Source organism: Nomascus leucogenys, chromosome 15, assembly GCF_006542625.1.
Source record: "Nomascus leucogenys isolate Asia chromosome 15, Asia_NLE_v1, whole genome shotgun sequence".
NCBI lineage: Eukaryota > Metazoa > Chordata > Mammalia > Primates > Hylobatidae > Nomascus > Nomascus leucogenys.
This window is the reverse complement of record NC_044395.1, coordinates 86,901,664-86,918,774: the sequence shown is the minus strand read 5'-3', so window position 1 is coordinate 86,918,774 and position 17,111 is coordinate 86,901,664. Positions and strand designations below refer to the sequence as shown.

The following is a 17,111-nucleotide window of genomic DNA, read 5'->3' as shown; positions in this document are numbered from 1 at the left end:
ATAAAGCCTGCTTGCTGGAATTACCTGAAGAAGCAAGAATAATTCTTCTATAGATGAGAACTTATACTTTCTGTTTATATTTTGTTAACAAAAATTGTATATATTATTGCATGCGTGATGTTTTGAAATATGCATATAGTTTTGAATGACTAAATGAAGCTAATTAACATATGCATTACCTCACATATTTATTCTTATTATATAGTAAGAACATTTAAAATGTACTCAGCAATTTTCAAGCATAAAATACATTATTATTAACTATAGTCACCGTGTTGTACAATAGATCTCTTGAACTTCTTCCTCCTATTTAAATCAAATTTTGTATCCTTCGACCAACTTCTCCCCAACCTCTGCCTCCTCCCCACCCCCAGCCTTTGGTAACTACTATTCTACCCTCTGCTTCTATGAGTTCAAACTTTTTAGATTCTACCTATACAGGAGATTATGTAGTATTTGTATTACTGTGGCTTACAGGTAAAGAAAATATGGTATATATATTATATATATATAAAATATATATTATATATATAAAATATATTATATATAATATATATATAAAATATATATTATATATATAAAATATATAATATATATTATATATATAATGAAAATATATAATATATATTATATGTAATGAAAATATATATAATATATTATATATAATGAAAATATATATTATATATATAATGAAATACTACTTAACCTTAAAAAAGGAGAAGATCCTGTCATTTGCAACAACATGGATAAGACTGGAGGACATTACCTTAAGTGAAATAAGCTAAGTAAATGTAATTATTGACACTAAAATGCGTGCTCGCAAATCCTAACTTCATTTTAATTCCTAATAGATATAGCTTTGTGAACCAGCACATTTCACTGTGTTCATAATATCTAAAATAATTCTCCCAACTGCATAAAATAAAATCTGATAATTTCTTGTGATCATCAGACTAAGAAATAAAACATCTTCGTTCTGAATATACCGAAACACTTAATGTTTGAAATTAAAAGCTTAGGTTTATTGTGACACTATTCGCAATAGCAAAGACTTGGAACCAACCCAAATGTCCATCAATGATAGACTGGGTTAAGAAAATGTGGCACATACACACCATGGAATACTATGCAGCCATAAAAAAAGATGAGTTCATGTCCTTTGTAGGGACATGGATGAAGCTGGAAACCATCATTCTGAGAAAACTATTGCAAGGACAGAAAACCAAACACCACATGTTCTCACTCATAGGTGGTAACTGAACAATGAGAACACTTGGACACAGGGTGGGGAACATCACACACCGGGGCCTGTCGTGGAGTGCGGGGAGGGAGGAAGGATAGTATCAGGAGATATACCTAATGTAAATAACGAGTTAACGGGTGCAGCACACCAATATGGCACATGTATACATATGTAACAAACCTGCACGTTGTGCACAGGTACCCTAGAACTTTATAATTAAAAAAAAAAAGAAATTAAAAGCGTTCGGTGGTGGATGTTTACCCTCTGTATCTCCAGATCCACATTCTACTTTTTTCCTTTCGTTATAGGCACTAGGGGGTCTACCTCTATGGACTCTATAAGCTTTGTTCCCTCCCATTTTCTTCTGGCTTCCTGATGGGCTTGTTGACCGACTGAATGTGCCAGCAGGAGATCAGAGGGCAATATAAAAGAGATGGGGTTTATTACCCTTGCTTCCTCTTTCTTGGGCCATGGTTTGGTGGTGGCTGCTTTCTTCCTAAGGTCATAGCTTGTTTCAGATGACCCATCCTTTTTATGGTATAGATTTTGACAGGTTCTGCCAAATGCTTTCTCCCCCTGCCCCCTCAAGATCTAGGTTTGATAGCAACTTCCAGCTGTGCTAGTCCCTGGGAGCTTCCTCATCCGTCACTGTCTCCCTTGACCCTGGCTTATGCTTCTGCATATACTTCTTTTATTAAATTCTCTATAAATACCCCTTTCAGTGTCCATCCATTTTATGCTGGGGGCACTGACTGATTCAGCTGTGATTTATTCTTGATGTTTATACTTCACAAACAGCTTAAAATATTAACATATATATTAATATAAATGGTCCTTTTCTTTCATTCTATAAATATAGTTGACTACAGACTTAAGTCCTTGTTAATACAGATTTCATGATTTCCAAAAATAAAAAACAAGTTATCCTCCATCAAAATAAATGATATAAATCATGAATACAACAATATTTCAAGACTAATTCAAGTTGAAGGCAGTTACTTACTAGAATATGCATCCTGAAGTAGAGTAGATCTTTGTTGAACAATAAATATATACAAACATGTGAAACATGTGTTAGTCATTTTTCTCTTTGCTCTTAGATCCACTTTCTGGCTTTCTTTCTTTCTTTCTTTCTTTTTTTTTTTTTTTTTTGGTTTGGACATTTTAGTCAAGTTTTACTCTAAATTACTTCTGGTTAAGTTGATCCACGAGGTACTAGACCACTCAAAGGTAGAAGGAAGAGATAAGCCAGGACCATTTTCCCTCTCTATGCCCTCTCCACGGCTCCATCCTCCCCCTCACTTTCACCTCTGTGCTGGAAGCTCTAGCAATGGTACATAAGTATTGGGCTCTGGTAATATGTTTTTATTCCAATTTCTCTCCACCCTTAAGGGGTGTTAATAATTTTTTTGCTGTTGCTAATCCCTTAGACACCTTGCAAAGCCTGTTTGATTTCTCAGCTCTCCCATCCCCTGTATAACCAATTACCTACAGCGAGATTCTTTTACTGAAAAATCTTACAGTGGGTTGCTTTTTTGTAGACTGCATCCTCACTGGTGAGTACAATAAATAATTCCAAATCTAAGACAATGACACAAAACAGCATACTTTGCTTTTCATTATTGTTCCATTTGCAGTACCTGATTAAATCCAGAGGCTGATGCTTATACCACATTCCCCAGCGTGCCCAGCGCTCATATAATAGATGTCTGTTATTCTGAGGTCCATGGGTTTTAATGGGCTGGCTACTTTTGTAGGCTCCCTGCAACAGATAAAGTAAGATACATTTGGATCTATTTTTTAGTGAAATTTTAACTGAATAAGAACTGTATTTTCCCTTGCAGAATAATTTAACAACTTATTGAAAGCTTCAAAAATGATAAACTTAAGCCCATTGCTGGAATGATGTGATAGATGCCTTTACACATTTTCATTCAAAACAGTCTGATAGTTATTAAAAATCTTTTATTAAATTACTTAAAAAATACAATGGAACCCATTTAGCTTAAAGTAAAGTAGACTCTGGGCTTCACTGTTTGGAATTTAAGGTCTTTTAATAAACACAATATCTTCACCATCATTGAGAGAAATTGTGATAATCTTTAGTTCAGAATTTAAGGGCATTATTTCATATAAGAAGTGATGCAGTCCCAAGAAAGGTTTCTTCCATTTTTATAAGCTAAGGAAGAGAATAAGTGTTCATTCAAAAAATATAAGAGGCCTCAGCCACCAGTGCTAGTCAAATTTTCCTCTATCTTTTTTTATTATAATTTAAGTTCCGGGATACATGTGCAGAACGTGCAAGTTTGTTACACAGGTATACATGTGCCATGGTAGTCTGCTGCACCCTGCAACCCGTCATCTACAGGTATTTCTCCTAATGCTATCCCTCCCCTAGCTCCCCACCCGCCAACAGGCCCCATTGCGTGATGTTCTCCTCCCTGTGTCCACGTGTTCTCATTGTTCAACTCCCAGTTATGAGTGAGCACATGGGGTGTTTTGTTTTCTGTTCCTGTGCTAGTTTGCTGAGAATGATGGTTACCAGCTTCATCCATGTCCCTGCAAAGAACATGAACTCATCCTTTTTTATGGCTGCATAGTATTCTATGGTGTATATGCATCACATTTTCTTTATCCAGTCTATCATTGAATGGCATTTGGATTGGTTCCAAATCTTTGCTATTGTGAATATTGCTGCAATAAACATACGTGTGCATGTGCCTTCATAGTAGAATGATTTATAATCCTTTGGGTATACACCCAGTAATAGGATCGCTGGGTCAAATGGTATTTCTGGTTCTAGATCCTTGAAGGATCGCTACCCTGTCTTCCACAATGGTTGAACTAATTTACACTCCCACCAACAATGTAAAAGCATTCCTATTTCTCCACATCCTCTCCAGGATCTGTTGTTTCCTGACTTTTTAATGATCGCCATTCTAACTGGCATGAGATGGTATCTCACTGTGGTTTTGATTTGCATTTCTCTAACAATCAGTGGTGATGAGCTTTTTTCATATGTTTGTTGGCCCCATAAATGTCTTCTTTTGAGAAGTATCTGTTCATATCCTTTGCCCACTTTTTGATGGTTTTTTTTTCTTGTATATTTGTTTAAGTTCCTTGTAGATTCTGGATATTAGCCCAGATGGATAGATTGCAAAATTTTTCTCTCATTCTGTAGGTTGCCTGTTCACTCTGATGATAGTTTCTTTTGCTGTGAAGAAGCTCTTTAGTTTAATTAGATCTGATTTGTCAATTTTGGCTTTTGTTGCCACGTTTCATCAATACCTAGTTTATTGAGAGTTTTTAGCATGATGGGGTGTTGAATTTTATCGAAGGACTTTTCTGCATCTATTGAGATAGTCATGTGGTTTTTGTCATTGGTTCTGTTTATATGATGGATTATGTTTATGGATTTGCATATGTTGAACCAGCCTTGCATCCCAGGAATGAAGCTGGCTAGTCAGATTTTTAACGTGGTAGTATCTTTAAAATTTATTTCAGATAAGATATTCCAAAAATTGAAGGATTTTTTTTTCAATTCTTTATATCCTCTTTCAAAAATCTGTCATATGGGTTTCCGTTTTGGAACTGCGGATTATATGATATGCCTTATCGAGCAGAGTGTTCCCTAAAGGCTGAACTTCTCTGCTTTTATTATCTAAAAAGAGGACAATATATGTGGTGACTATATATTTTCTGAACCAAAATGTGAGATACAAGATATGAAAAAGTCTTTCTCCTCACTCCAATGTATGGCTCTATCTTGATGAAAGTTTGACAAAAATGTAAAGCAAGTGGAGTTATGTCTCAGTTTTCTCACCTAGATGACAGAAGTAATAATAATAATACCCAGTATAGAGGGGTTTTACGAGAGTCAACTTAGATAACACCTATAAAGTGCCTGGCACATGGAAAGTATGCAATTAATGTGAGTTATTTTATGCATTTGATATATTGTGGCTCTTGAAAAGTGCAAAGCTCATCAGAATATTCCTTGACAACCAGGACGATGAGCTCCCATAAGGAAAGAAGACACCTTGAGTCATAGCTCACAGATGCCTCAAGGTTGCCATGACAGACAAGTGGATGCCACTCCTGGCTCCCTAATGAAATAGATACATTAATTAGGGAAGAAAGGAGGTACCATTTAAGTGCAGGCCCAAAATTGTCTTCCCAAACTAGCTCAAGGTGTTTAAAGCCCAAAGATTAAAAGGCTTTTTGGGTTTCAGATGCTAAACTTTAGAATATTTAGGGTATCTTTTTTTAACTCTGCTCTATAATCTCAATCAGCTACATCATTCTGGTCTGAGAGTGACATGCAGTGGGCTGCAAGAGAAAACTGACCGAAGTGATTACTCTTGCTCTTTCATGTACTTTCACACCTTTGTGAAGTATTATGTACACTCAGTGGTCCCTGCCATCCCCATGACTGGCCTCCTCTGACCTACACACATTTCCTCTCTTTCCACTATTCATAATTGATAGGATTATAAATTCTATCAATATCTTGGACAAACTCTTGTGTGTGTGTGTGTGTGTGTGTGTGTGTGTGTATTTCTCTTGTTCCCTTTACTTTTCCTTTTCACACCAAACTCCACAAGACATTTCTTCTTCTTCCCTCTAGCCACTGTCCTTTCTGTAAGTAAAAAACAAACCTCAACTACAGGTAAAAATAAGAGATTGGCACTTGTCTCCTGCATTAAAGAAAAATAAAAAGGAAGCCTAGAATTGTGCACTATCCTTAATCAAATTGCAGTCAAAGCCATTGACTCCACTTTCCTCCTAATAAGCCTTATTTTCCTTACCTCAAGTAGTAGCATTTAAAATCAACGGAAAATTCCTGAGCCCATTTCATTGACCTTCTAATTTACTTTCTTGTATTTCAACAACATTGTTTTCTGTTCTTTTCATGTATTTATTCCATATATTAATATTTCATCCAAATTACAAGCACATGTGGGAAGATGATAATTACTTATAACTTATTTATAATAAGTCCCAAATTTCACATAAAAAACCTGTCAAATGAACTTTCAGAACGCAGTCTAATTATGTAGAGAAAATTACCTAGACAGAGAACAAATTAAACCTTCCTTTGCTACAGAGGTTCTCCTTGGGCCTTAAGTTTGCCATTCTGAACACTTTACCATTTATTATGTGCTATCTGATACAGTGTTTAATTTCTCTGAGCTTTGTTTCTTTAGCTGTAAAATAAGAATAATAAGATTTACCCCTCCAGGGTTATGTTCAGAATAATGGGAAAATACATGCACAAGGCCTGGCACATTAAATACACAAACATATTTCCTGTTATTATTTCTATTCTTACTGTAAGTATGTATACCATAACGAATATAAACATTGGAGATTGGCTTCCGGTGCTCAAAACTGTGCCTTTGATATCTAACCTTTCTGTACCTCAATTACCTATATACAAAACAGAGTTAATATTAGTGTATATCTCAAAGGGTTGTTGCAAGGATTAAATGAGACAACCCATATAAAACATTTATGTCACTGCCAATAGCAAGTACTCAATACATTTTATCTACTATTGGTCATACCAGACTGCAAATTCCTCAGCCTTGTATTATGTACTGTAAGACCTCAGTCATAAATTTATAAATAGAAGTGTGATAGTCTTTGAAAGTTCAGAAGTGAAACCTGTAAAGACCCCACTCTTACCTTAAAATGTGAAATTGCCTTAAAGAAAGAGGTCAGGGAATAAAAGTTGGCTCAAATATCATTTACAGTGGACAGGGTCCACTGCAGCTTAGAGCAGGCATTTCTATTTAAAACCTGTAGGGAGGTAATAATCTGATAAATAATTGAGGAGGTAATTGGCTATAGGTTTTTCTAGTGGATTTTAGATTTTCAAGTATGTCAAAGTAGTAGGCACAAACCAGGAATCTTCTCTATTTGGAATGGTGCGGATCTCAAGTTGGATCAAGCTTGGAGCTCTGTACTGGAGCAGAAGGCAGCAGCTATAGTGTCCAGGAGTGTTCCCGCTAAAGCTGGGATTCCCAGTATGGGGCAAATTGAAGACAGGCTTTGAGGCAGAGGAGCCAGTGCACAGCTACAAAATTACAGTGGGGAGACAGAAGGCCCATGGCTACTTGCAGACTGAATCCTCCTGGGAATGGACAGCTAGATTCAAATGCAAACAACAGGACCAAGCATTGAGGATGAAAACCTTGTTTATAAAGCGGAAACTGTATTTCAAAATTACCTCATGTGGTGGAAACGCTGCTATGTATGAGCCATTGTTTATAAGTTTACGGATACCTGCAAAGAGAAGAAAAGGACAGTTCTTGAGTTAGTTTCAATGAAACATTTCCTCTGAAGCAACAAAAATATATGGGGAACAATGAATCAATTAAAAAGTTTAAGATAACCCAAATGACTTCCATAGCCACATCACCTATGAGGACAGTGAGATTGTGAAAGAAACCTGATACTACATCTAGTTATGTCCTTATGATATTAGTAAATGAAGATTTGCAAGTTGCCACATGGTTTTACTTTACCCTATCATAAAATATTGGGCATTTAACCCATTTATTTAGGATCATGTGACCCAGAAGCAACTTTTTGTTTTTCTCCAAATAACAAAGTTGGTCAAGAAAGAAGACAAATTCTATATCCCACCCAGTCCCCGTCCCCTACCAGAAAAAAAAAAAAAAAAATCTCAAAAGGATATTGGTACCGAGAAATACTTAACTGTATAATACCAAACCAAAAAGACATAAATAGCAATATGAGACACTTATTAAAATCTCCTCCCTCTCAACGAGGGTAGAGCGAAATGGACACTTTCATATACTCCTGGTAAGAATAGATACTGAGTGAGCAACTGTTGTTGCAATATTATTTATATCAGTAAAGAATCAGAAATAATTACATATCCAAAACAGATAAATCATTTAATTTTTAGAGTACAATCAATTATAATAGGTACTTAGTAAATAATAGTGATTTGATGAATTTTATTATGGAATATTGTACAGCTATTTATAATAATGTTTTCGAAGAGTAATTAAAGGCTTGAGAAAATATTCATAATGGTAATTTTAAAAAAACCTGAAAACTATAAACGCTTAAACGTCTAATTTATATGTACGTCTAATTTATATGTACACACACATAAATTTATATACACATATACATAAACTTAAAAATGTATGTGAGAATTGCAGTTAGTAATAATTTTAATTCTTCTGTATTTACTACAAAGGGAATGATACCCTTATAATTATTTATAATGTCATAATTATTTCAAAAGACTACAAAACAATATAGTAGTAACATTTAGACACATTTTCAATTTATATTCTGGATTTCATTATTTTCAGTTCCCTTTTTTTTTTTTTTTTTTTGAGACAAGGTCTTACTCTGTCACCCAGACTGGAGTGCAGTGGCATGATCTCGGCTCACTGCAACCTCCACCTCCCGGGTTCAAGTGATTCTCTTGCCTCAGCCTCTCTAGTAGCTGGAATTACAGTTACCCACAATTGCACCTGGCTAATTTTTGTATTTGTAGTAGAGACAGGTTGCACCATGTTGGCCAGGCTGGTCTTGAACTCCTGACCTCAGGTGATCGAGCCACCTCAGCCTCCCAAAGTGTTGGGATTACAGGCTTGAGTCACTGCACCCAGCCTATTTTTAGTTCCTTAAAAATTACTTACTAAATTTATTTATTTATTTTTGGTGAAGTTTAGGTATGTGAGTTAACTGTTTTGAATGCTCAGTAATAAATAAATTATTAATCAGAAGAACAACAGTCTGAAGGTTTTTCTTTAAAAAGTGGCTGTCGGCCGGGCGCGGTGGCTCACGCCTGTAATCCCAGCACTTTGGGAGGCCGAGGCGGGTGGATCACGAGGTCAGGAGATCAAGACCATCCTGGCTAACAAGGTGAAATCCCGCCTCTACTAAAAAATACAAAAAATTAGCCGGGCGTGGTGGAGGGCGCCTGTAGTCCCAGCTACTCGGGAAGCTGAGGCAGGAGAATGGCGTGAACCCGGGAGGCGGCGCTTGCAGTGAGCCGAGATCGTGCCACTGCACTCCAGCAGGGGCAACAGAGCAAGACTCCGTCTCAAAAAAAAAAAAAAAAAAAAAAGTGGCTGTCTTGAAACATAGTGTATTTTACTTATATAGCACTCAATTTTAATAAAATCAGTAGACATTGGTACAAGTTTTTGCTGGATGTCAACTTTTTATTTTCAAGGCTTTTAGGATGTGACTAACATTTGATCCCTTCAAGCATCTTTTGTCACCCCATAATTAAAAGTATATCTTGTTTGTTACCTATTGCTTTCTGCTCAGCTCTATGTAAATTTTGCAATTTTATTTACTTTTTCTAGGTGAAACATTCTCAAGTTTATTTTGTATCATACATGTTGTAGCATACTGCTAAACATTTAAACAACAAAGAAATTTAGAAAATTAAAATTAGCTATTATTTCACCTTCCAGAGGTAACCTCTAAAGTTTCTTACATATTCTTCTAGAGTTTTTGTCTTTTTATGTATGTGGGTTTAAGAAATGAAATTACATGAGACATATAGTTTGTGGATATCTTTTGGAGTTGATACATAAGGAACTCATAACCAATTTACAATCTCCCTGAGTATAGGGCTTATGTCATGTACTTTGTAGAACACATGCTTGAAATTTTTATGTTAAAATAAGAGTAAATAAATGTCACATAACTTTTAATGAATGTACTACATGGACACAGCCTAACTTATTTTTCAGTCCCTAAGCATAGACATGTAAGGTATTTCCAGGTAATTCTATTACAAACAAGCCCATGATGAACAAATTTCTGCATATTTTTGTCATTCAAAAGTCTGATTATTTGAGGGGGATAAATTTCAAGAAATAATATTTCTGTTTCAAAATGTTTGCACATTTCACATTTTGGTATCTATGACCAAATACTCTCAAAAAAGTTTTTTTGTTTGTTTTATTAAAAGGCTGAAAAATGGAATGTTTATAGAGTGTGTGTTCAATATGTTATACACATCTATTTAATGAATTAAAGCAAAGCTACGGCTGTTAAAAAACATTAATTCTGGGTATAAATAGTAACAGCAAGTTCTACTCTGTTATTAATTAATGTTCTTACCCACTTTTGATATTCCATTTTCATATTTGGTGCGTTCCAGCATGTGATAGACTATTCTGCTTCGAGTAGCATTGCTGAAGAAGGTGTCTTTATTATTTATTATGAAGCTGTTAAGATGAGGGGATTGGTTTAATATTCAAAGCAGAATACAGAATCCAGTTACAAGTTACATTAAAGCTAATGCATATGAAGCACAGTAAATCAGAAGGGAAATCATCCTCTTTAAAAAAAAATTGACAGAGAAAAAGAATTCACTCATAAATAATACAAGGCATTATCAAATATTCACTTTGTTATTTTCTTTCAGTTTATAAGGAACTCTAAGTGTTCCTCTTTCTTATTTCACATGGAACAAGGAGAGAATAGATAGCCCATTGGCTCCCATACATTTTATACTACGTTAAGCAATGTATTTCCAAATAGAACACATCAAAAATTGATGTTATCCCCCATACCACGCTTTCCAATGCAGCTTATCTTGTTTTCAGAGCCTTAACAATGAAAAATCATCCTACCTTTACCTTGATGCTCTATTATTGTCCCCATGGGAAGAGTAGCAATGAAGAACCATTTGAGAGCCAATGATGTAAGAGCAAAAGCATGAGCTCAAGAGGAATGGAAGGGTCTGTTTCAGTATTTACTTTATAGTATGCTGGGAATCTTGAAAAAATGGAAGTGTCCTGGGTCTTGCTCAACTTCTGACACTTTCTATCTATGTAAGTGATACTCTATCTATGTAAGTGATAAATCACCACTGTGTCAGGCACGTAGTCCTGAATTAGTATCTCTTCTATGATAGTTGCTTCATCTACACTCTTCATATTCAAACAGATGGCAAACTGTTTAACTTTTCTGACTAAACTGTCTCTCTCCAGCTTTTGTTCTGGGTCTCATTGCCTCTTGCCTAGATTATGAGTAGAACATCCTCCTAACTTGCCATGCATTTTCCCACCCGACTTTTAATGCACAGCTCTGATTCTTAGAGCATTCCCTTACTTTTAGTGTGCCAACAGCTTTCCTCTACAAGCATCATTAAATTTCTTATTTTCCTCCAAGGCTCTCAGTACTCGCATTCCAACCTACTCTTCAGTCTTATGTCTTCAGTTTTATATGTCTAACAGCTCTGCCTTCTTTTACCCAATCATCTGTCCATTTGTATAATTATTAGGTTGGTGCAAATGTAATTGCAGTTTTTGCCATTAAAAGTAATGATGTACCAACATAGTATCAACACCTTAAAATCCCATGTTTCTTTTCCTTTATATTTTGCTTTGTTTCTTCTTCTCTCCCCATGCCACTCCATATTTTTACCTGACAAAAGAGCTATTTTCTTTGAAAAGGCATCCCAGATCCTCTCCTTTGGATGTGCTGCTCTCTCTCTTACAAAATGTGCATTTTATTTCCGTCTTTCTTAATACATTGACTTTACTCTGCATCGTTTAAGTTAATACGCACATGTGTCTATTTTGTTAGGCTCTGAATTCCTCCAGTATTCTTATCTCTGTACTTGGATGTACCAAATTCAGGGTCCTGTTAATTGCAGGTAGCAGAAGGAATGTCCACCTGCCTCTTTCACCATTAAATTGATTCAGCATTCCCTCAACAAGTAATTTTTAAACAGATGAATTCAATTTTTCATGGAGTTAGATTATAGAGAGATGAAATAGCTGATGCATAAGTAAAAAGTAAATAACATAATTTCAGATAAATGAAACAGTATACTGGGATAGAAAATGACTGGGACAAGGGCACTTTGGGTCACATTTTCAGAGCCGGTCTCTCGGAGGTGGTGATGTTTGAGTGGGAGCTGAATGACAGGAAAGACTATGCCATATGAACATTTGGGGCAGAGCATGGCCAACAGTGAGAACAGCAAGAACAAAGACTCTGAGTTAGGACTAAGCTTGAGCTTTCAACAGATGGAACCAAGGCTTGTATGGCTGGAGTGAGTAAATGGTGGAAAAAAATGCAGAAGATGGAGTGAAAGTGCTGGGCAGTAACTATGGCATCTATGCCCACATAGTAAATAAAAAGATATTTGAATTTTATTGGAAGTACAAATGGGAAGCTGTTTCAGAGTCTTAAGCAAGGTGGTTGTATGATGAGGCTGATATTTTCCAAAGATTACTCTGGTTTCTTGGTTTAAAAAAAAAAAAAGAGTAGAATGTTTTTCGTTTGGTGTATCACAGATCCTTAAAGGTCCTGTAAAAGTGCGGCAAAAAGCTGAAAAAGCTTCCATGAAACTTTGACCTCTCTCTAAAGCCAACAGTCATTTGGAATTTTACTTCTTCTGCCACTACAATATCACTGGAATTAGAAAGCATGCTTCTAGTTACACCTCCAAGAATAAGTAATGAGATAAATAGACTACTGGGAAAAGGAGGGTTTCCCATTGATTGATGGCTATGTTACATGTTTGGTGGTCTGGAATTCTGTTTCATCCACCCTTTCAATTTCCTACATCCCAGAATATAGCTCAATTCAGAATGGCCTATAGCAAAGTAGGCCCTACAGCTATAGTCCTTTAATACATCATGCCTTTTCCTATCTTTATGTTTACCCCAGTTAATTATAAATTTACAGTTTTGTCTGCCTCATTAGACTGGGTGTATCTTGAAGATAGAAACTGTGTCATAAGTTCCTTTATATACACAACCTGTGTGATGTAGAAACACAATAAATACCAGTTGAATGAAAACATGAATAAATAAACAGGTATGTATGTAGGTAGGTAGATGGAGACAGAGTAATGCAACAAATCTCTTTAAAAATTCTCATTCTTTTTAATTTAATAAGATTGAACTAAAATAGATAGCTTAATTAATAAATATATGTTAATTGAAGCGATTATAATTTATTACAGCAATCTATTACTCAAACATGCTAGTTAACAGTAATCCTATTATTATTATTGTTATTTTAACTGAGTCACTACTACAGTAATTATTTTTAAAGTGTTAGAAACTAGACCATAGGTCTACAATTAATTATTCACTACTGAATGTCTCTAAATCATCAAATTGATAATGAATTAATAACATTCACTTAGTGTTGTTTATAAGTTCAGTGTGTATTTTAATACAATGATAAGTTCTCTGATGTATTTGGTAAACAATGGAGATGGTCCCAGGTGTTTTTATTCTATAAACAAGCCCCACATCATAAAAGGTATAAAGGCAGGCAGTATGAAAAAAGAAGGGAACTCACTGGTGAATCCGAGCACGGCTGAAGGGGCCAGTATAGCAGTCTGACTCCTCTAGGTCTGGAAAAGCTGACTTGTCAAGAACCATTGGGTTTTGGGCCATCCAGTTTTTGATTCTTCTAAAATAAGTTTGCATCCTGGAATGAAGTCACATTTTAGAACTAGATTAGGTTGTATTCCAAAGCCGTGACTACCTTCCACTACAATTCTCTTAAGTACTAAAGAAACTTCTCCGAAAAGAGATACACAAACCTACACACAACACACATACACGTGCATTGCTTCTGTTTCCACACAAAAGAAGAAAATAGCAAAACAAACTAAATCTTGCAGTTGTTTAAACTCTTTCAGGACAACTATCTTATCCTCATGAAAAAATAAAATAATTCTGGAAAAGATTTCAGAAACAGGATACATAAAGATGGTGGTAGGAAAGAAGTTTTTTGTTTTTGTTTTTTTTTTTTTTTTCTTTGAGACAGAGTCTCGCTCTGTCACCAAGCTGGAGTCCAGTGGTGCAATCTTGGCTCACTGCAACCTCCACCTCCCAGGTTCAAGCGATTCTCCTACCTCAGCCTCCCGAGTAGCTGGGACTATAGGTGTGCACCACCAAGTACAGCTAATTTTTGTATTTTTGTATTTTTTTTTTTTTTTGGAGAGATGAGGCTTCACCATGTGGGCCAGGATGGTCTCGATCTCCTGACCTTGAGATCCACCTGCCTCGGCCTCCCAAAGTGCTGGGATTACAGGCATGAGCCACTGCACCTGGCCAGAAAGAATTTTTTTTTAAAGCAGCAAAATATATATTTATTAAAACGGTGTGTGTATACATGTATGTAGACAGACAGATAGATAGATAGATAGATGATAGATAGAAGATAGATAGATAGATAGATAGATAGTAAGTACTCCCTGCTTTTTTAAAACAAACAGCATTGTTGCTCTAGAAAAGTGGAAACTGAAGATAAATAAATGACTGTGACACATTCAGTGGCACTGGAAGTCATAAGTGTGGTAGACAGCAAAATTTTAAAGTCAAGCAAAACTGAGTTATAATTTATTGCACTGTACTAGCCATGTAAACTTGTACGAGTTATTTAACTTCTTGCCTCGGTTTCCTCACTCATAAAATAAAAGTAATGCTGACCTTACTGGAGAGTTGCAAATTGGTGTTTTATTCTAGACTTGGTAATTAACAATGTGGAACACTAAGGCAAACAGCCTTTGCGGGACTTTTAAGATTCTCAGGGGCATGGGAATAACTTGATTATCTTGTTAAAATGCAGATACTAATTCAATAGGCCTGGGATAGGGACTGAGATTCCACATTTCTACATAGCTGCTAAGGGACACTCATGTTGCTAACCACTGACTATTTTGAGTAACGGGTTTAGCATAGACACCTGGCACATACAATTTGGACACTGGGAAATCTGACATCAGGATACTTTGGCTCCAGCCTTAGATTACACTCATAACCTAGTCCTATTATAGTATATATACTTATTGAAATCAGATTTACTTTACAAAGAAAATAGAAACAGAAGAAAGCTATTGACTCCAGAAATTAACTCTGAAAGTCTAAATTCAGAGTTCCTGCAATAATAGCTGTGTTTAATAACACATTTGCAATATTTACACACTATGAGTTTCTATCTGGGGAAATTTTTGGCTTCTTCTGCAATAGTAAGTCCAAGTAGCAGGATAGAATATTTTCCTACGTGAGTGTTAAATATAACACACCTCAATATTTCTTTGGCCAACTCTGCTTGAACTTCAGAAAAAAAATTAGTATAGCAATGGGCAGGCAGCAAATATTGTATCTCAGGAATTATTTCATTCAAGTCTATTATGGTAAAATTACCATGTGTAATTTGAAATAATAATCAAATCCTAATGCAAGGTTTAGTATGTGAAAGTCTGGATTTTTCCTTTGCCAAGTAAGGTTATCATTTAATTATCAAATCATTTTTGGTTTTAGAAGAATCAAAACTTTTTTTTCTAGCCTAAAATAATAAATAACATAGTATTTGAGGTGTTCAGTTTTCTTCTTGTCATTACAAAGACAGCCTTTAAAATAATAAAATATCACCTCATTGGAGAGGCTGATGTACAGACATGTAGAAAACATTGAATAGATTGCACAGAAATTACTCAAGCTTTTTAAATTGAGCATAATTGAAAAAAAGCAATGGGGTAGTTGTTGGAAGATGAGTGTTCTAGTGCTGAATTTGCTGGTCACTGAAATTGGGCTAAACATTTCTAATCTTTGAGCGTCAGGTCCTCATTTCTAAAGAGAGGGAGTAATTCCATCTGATCTCCTTCATTAGGAGGCTGGGAGGATCAAATAAAAGGAGGCATTCTAATTACACTTAGAACATGCTGACAGGCTACAGCACCCAAGGCTCTAGTAGCTCTGAGAACGTCATAAACAAAGTAAGTATAAATGTGAATTTTAAATAGTTTTAAAAGAAATAGAATAAATAGGTTTTCAGACCATCATTTGTGAGGTGAACAGAAAACAAACAATATTATCACTTTAGGTTTTCACATACACTTCCTGTGAAGGAAGGGGTAAATGGAGTCTAATAGTGAAATATGATTGGCCTAAATTTGAATACCAGGATGCAAGGATCTAGCTTATTAATTTTTTTGACCCTCACTCAGTTTTGCTTCTCTTAATTGAAAAGAAATATTTTGAGAATTAAATGAATATTGTCTGACACCACAGTGCACAGAACATAGTAAGCACTCAATACATGTTTATAATAATAATGATATAGGATTTATACTACTAAAAGTACCATCACTATGCCACCAATATAATCTAATACATTATTTACACTCTACTAAAGCTTTATTGTGTTGGACATCTTGCAAACTCAAGATATCATGGCACAATGCAAAAATAGAGCTTTAGGTTTATTTGCTACAATCCGGGAAAACCTAAGAGAATTCTATGAAAATTGAAAATAAGTCTGGATTAAAGGTTCAAAGGAACTTGATTGAAGCACAAACTCTGCCAAACCAGCTGTGAAAGCAGGGCATGGGGTGTGTGGGTGGGGATGGTGAGGGAGTCTTTTTTTGTTTTCTGATCTGCAAAACTGGCTACTCTCCTTTCTGCTTCCCTTGCAGAGTCATTTTTAAGATGCTTTAATAATTGAATGTGAAAATGCTTTGTGAATAAAAAATAAATTGCAGTGATAATAAAACTAACAATTTCTTCTTAACCTGCTGGACAAGTGATGATCCTCAAAAGCTGGAGAAGTGCCTGTACATTATTTATCCCCTAATATGTACCGGCCAAAACTAAGCATGTGAGAAAAATACCTTTCCCACTTCAAGAAAAGAAAAGCACAAGTGAAACTAAATGGCCAAGTTTAATTTCAATTTTCCACTTTTCAAACTGTCTACTGATTGAGTTTACAAATTTTGTGATTTTTTTCAGTTTAATGATATATAATTTTATAGACTCCTTTTCTATTTATTCTCTACCCCTCCCACATGAATCCACAAAGACATAGAATAAAGAGAATTACT

At 35.4% G+C, this 17,111-nt stretch overlaps 1 protein-coding gene across 1 annotated transcript in view; it reads right to left on the bottom strand.

Moving 5' to 3' along the window:
- ANO3 (anoctamin 3) overlaps positions 1–17,111 on the bottom strand; it is a 320,853-nt gene that overhangs the window by 120,557 nt on the left and 183,185 nt on the right. The window contains exons 8-11 of the mRNA XM_030829525.1: positions 13,580–13,711; positions 10,373–10,479; positions 7,476–7,531; positions 2,884–3,005 (exon numbers count right to left, since the gene is read on the bottom strand). Coding sequence (XP_030685385.1) covers positions 2,884–3,005; positions 7,476–7,531; positions 10,373–10,479; positions 13,580–13,711 — 417 coding nt within the window. The remainder of the gene's footprint in view (positions 1–2,883; positions 3,006–7,475; positions 7,532–10,372; positions 10,480–13,579; positions 13,712–17,111) is intronic.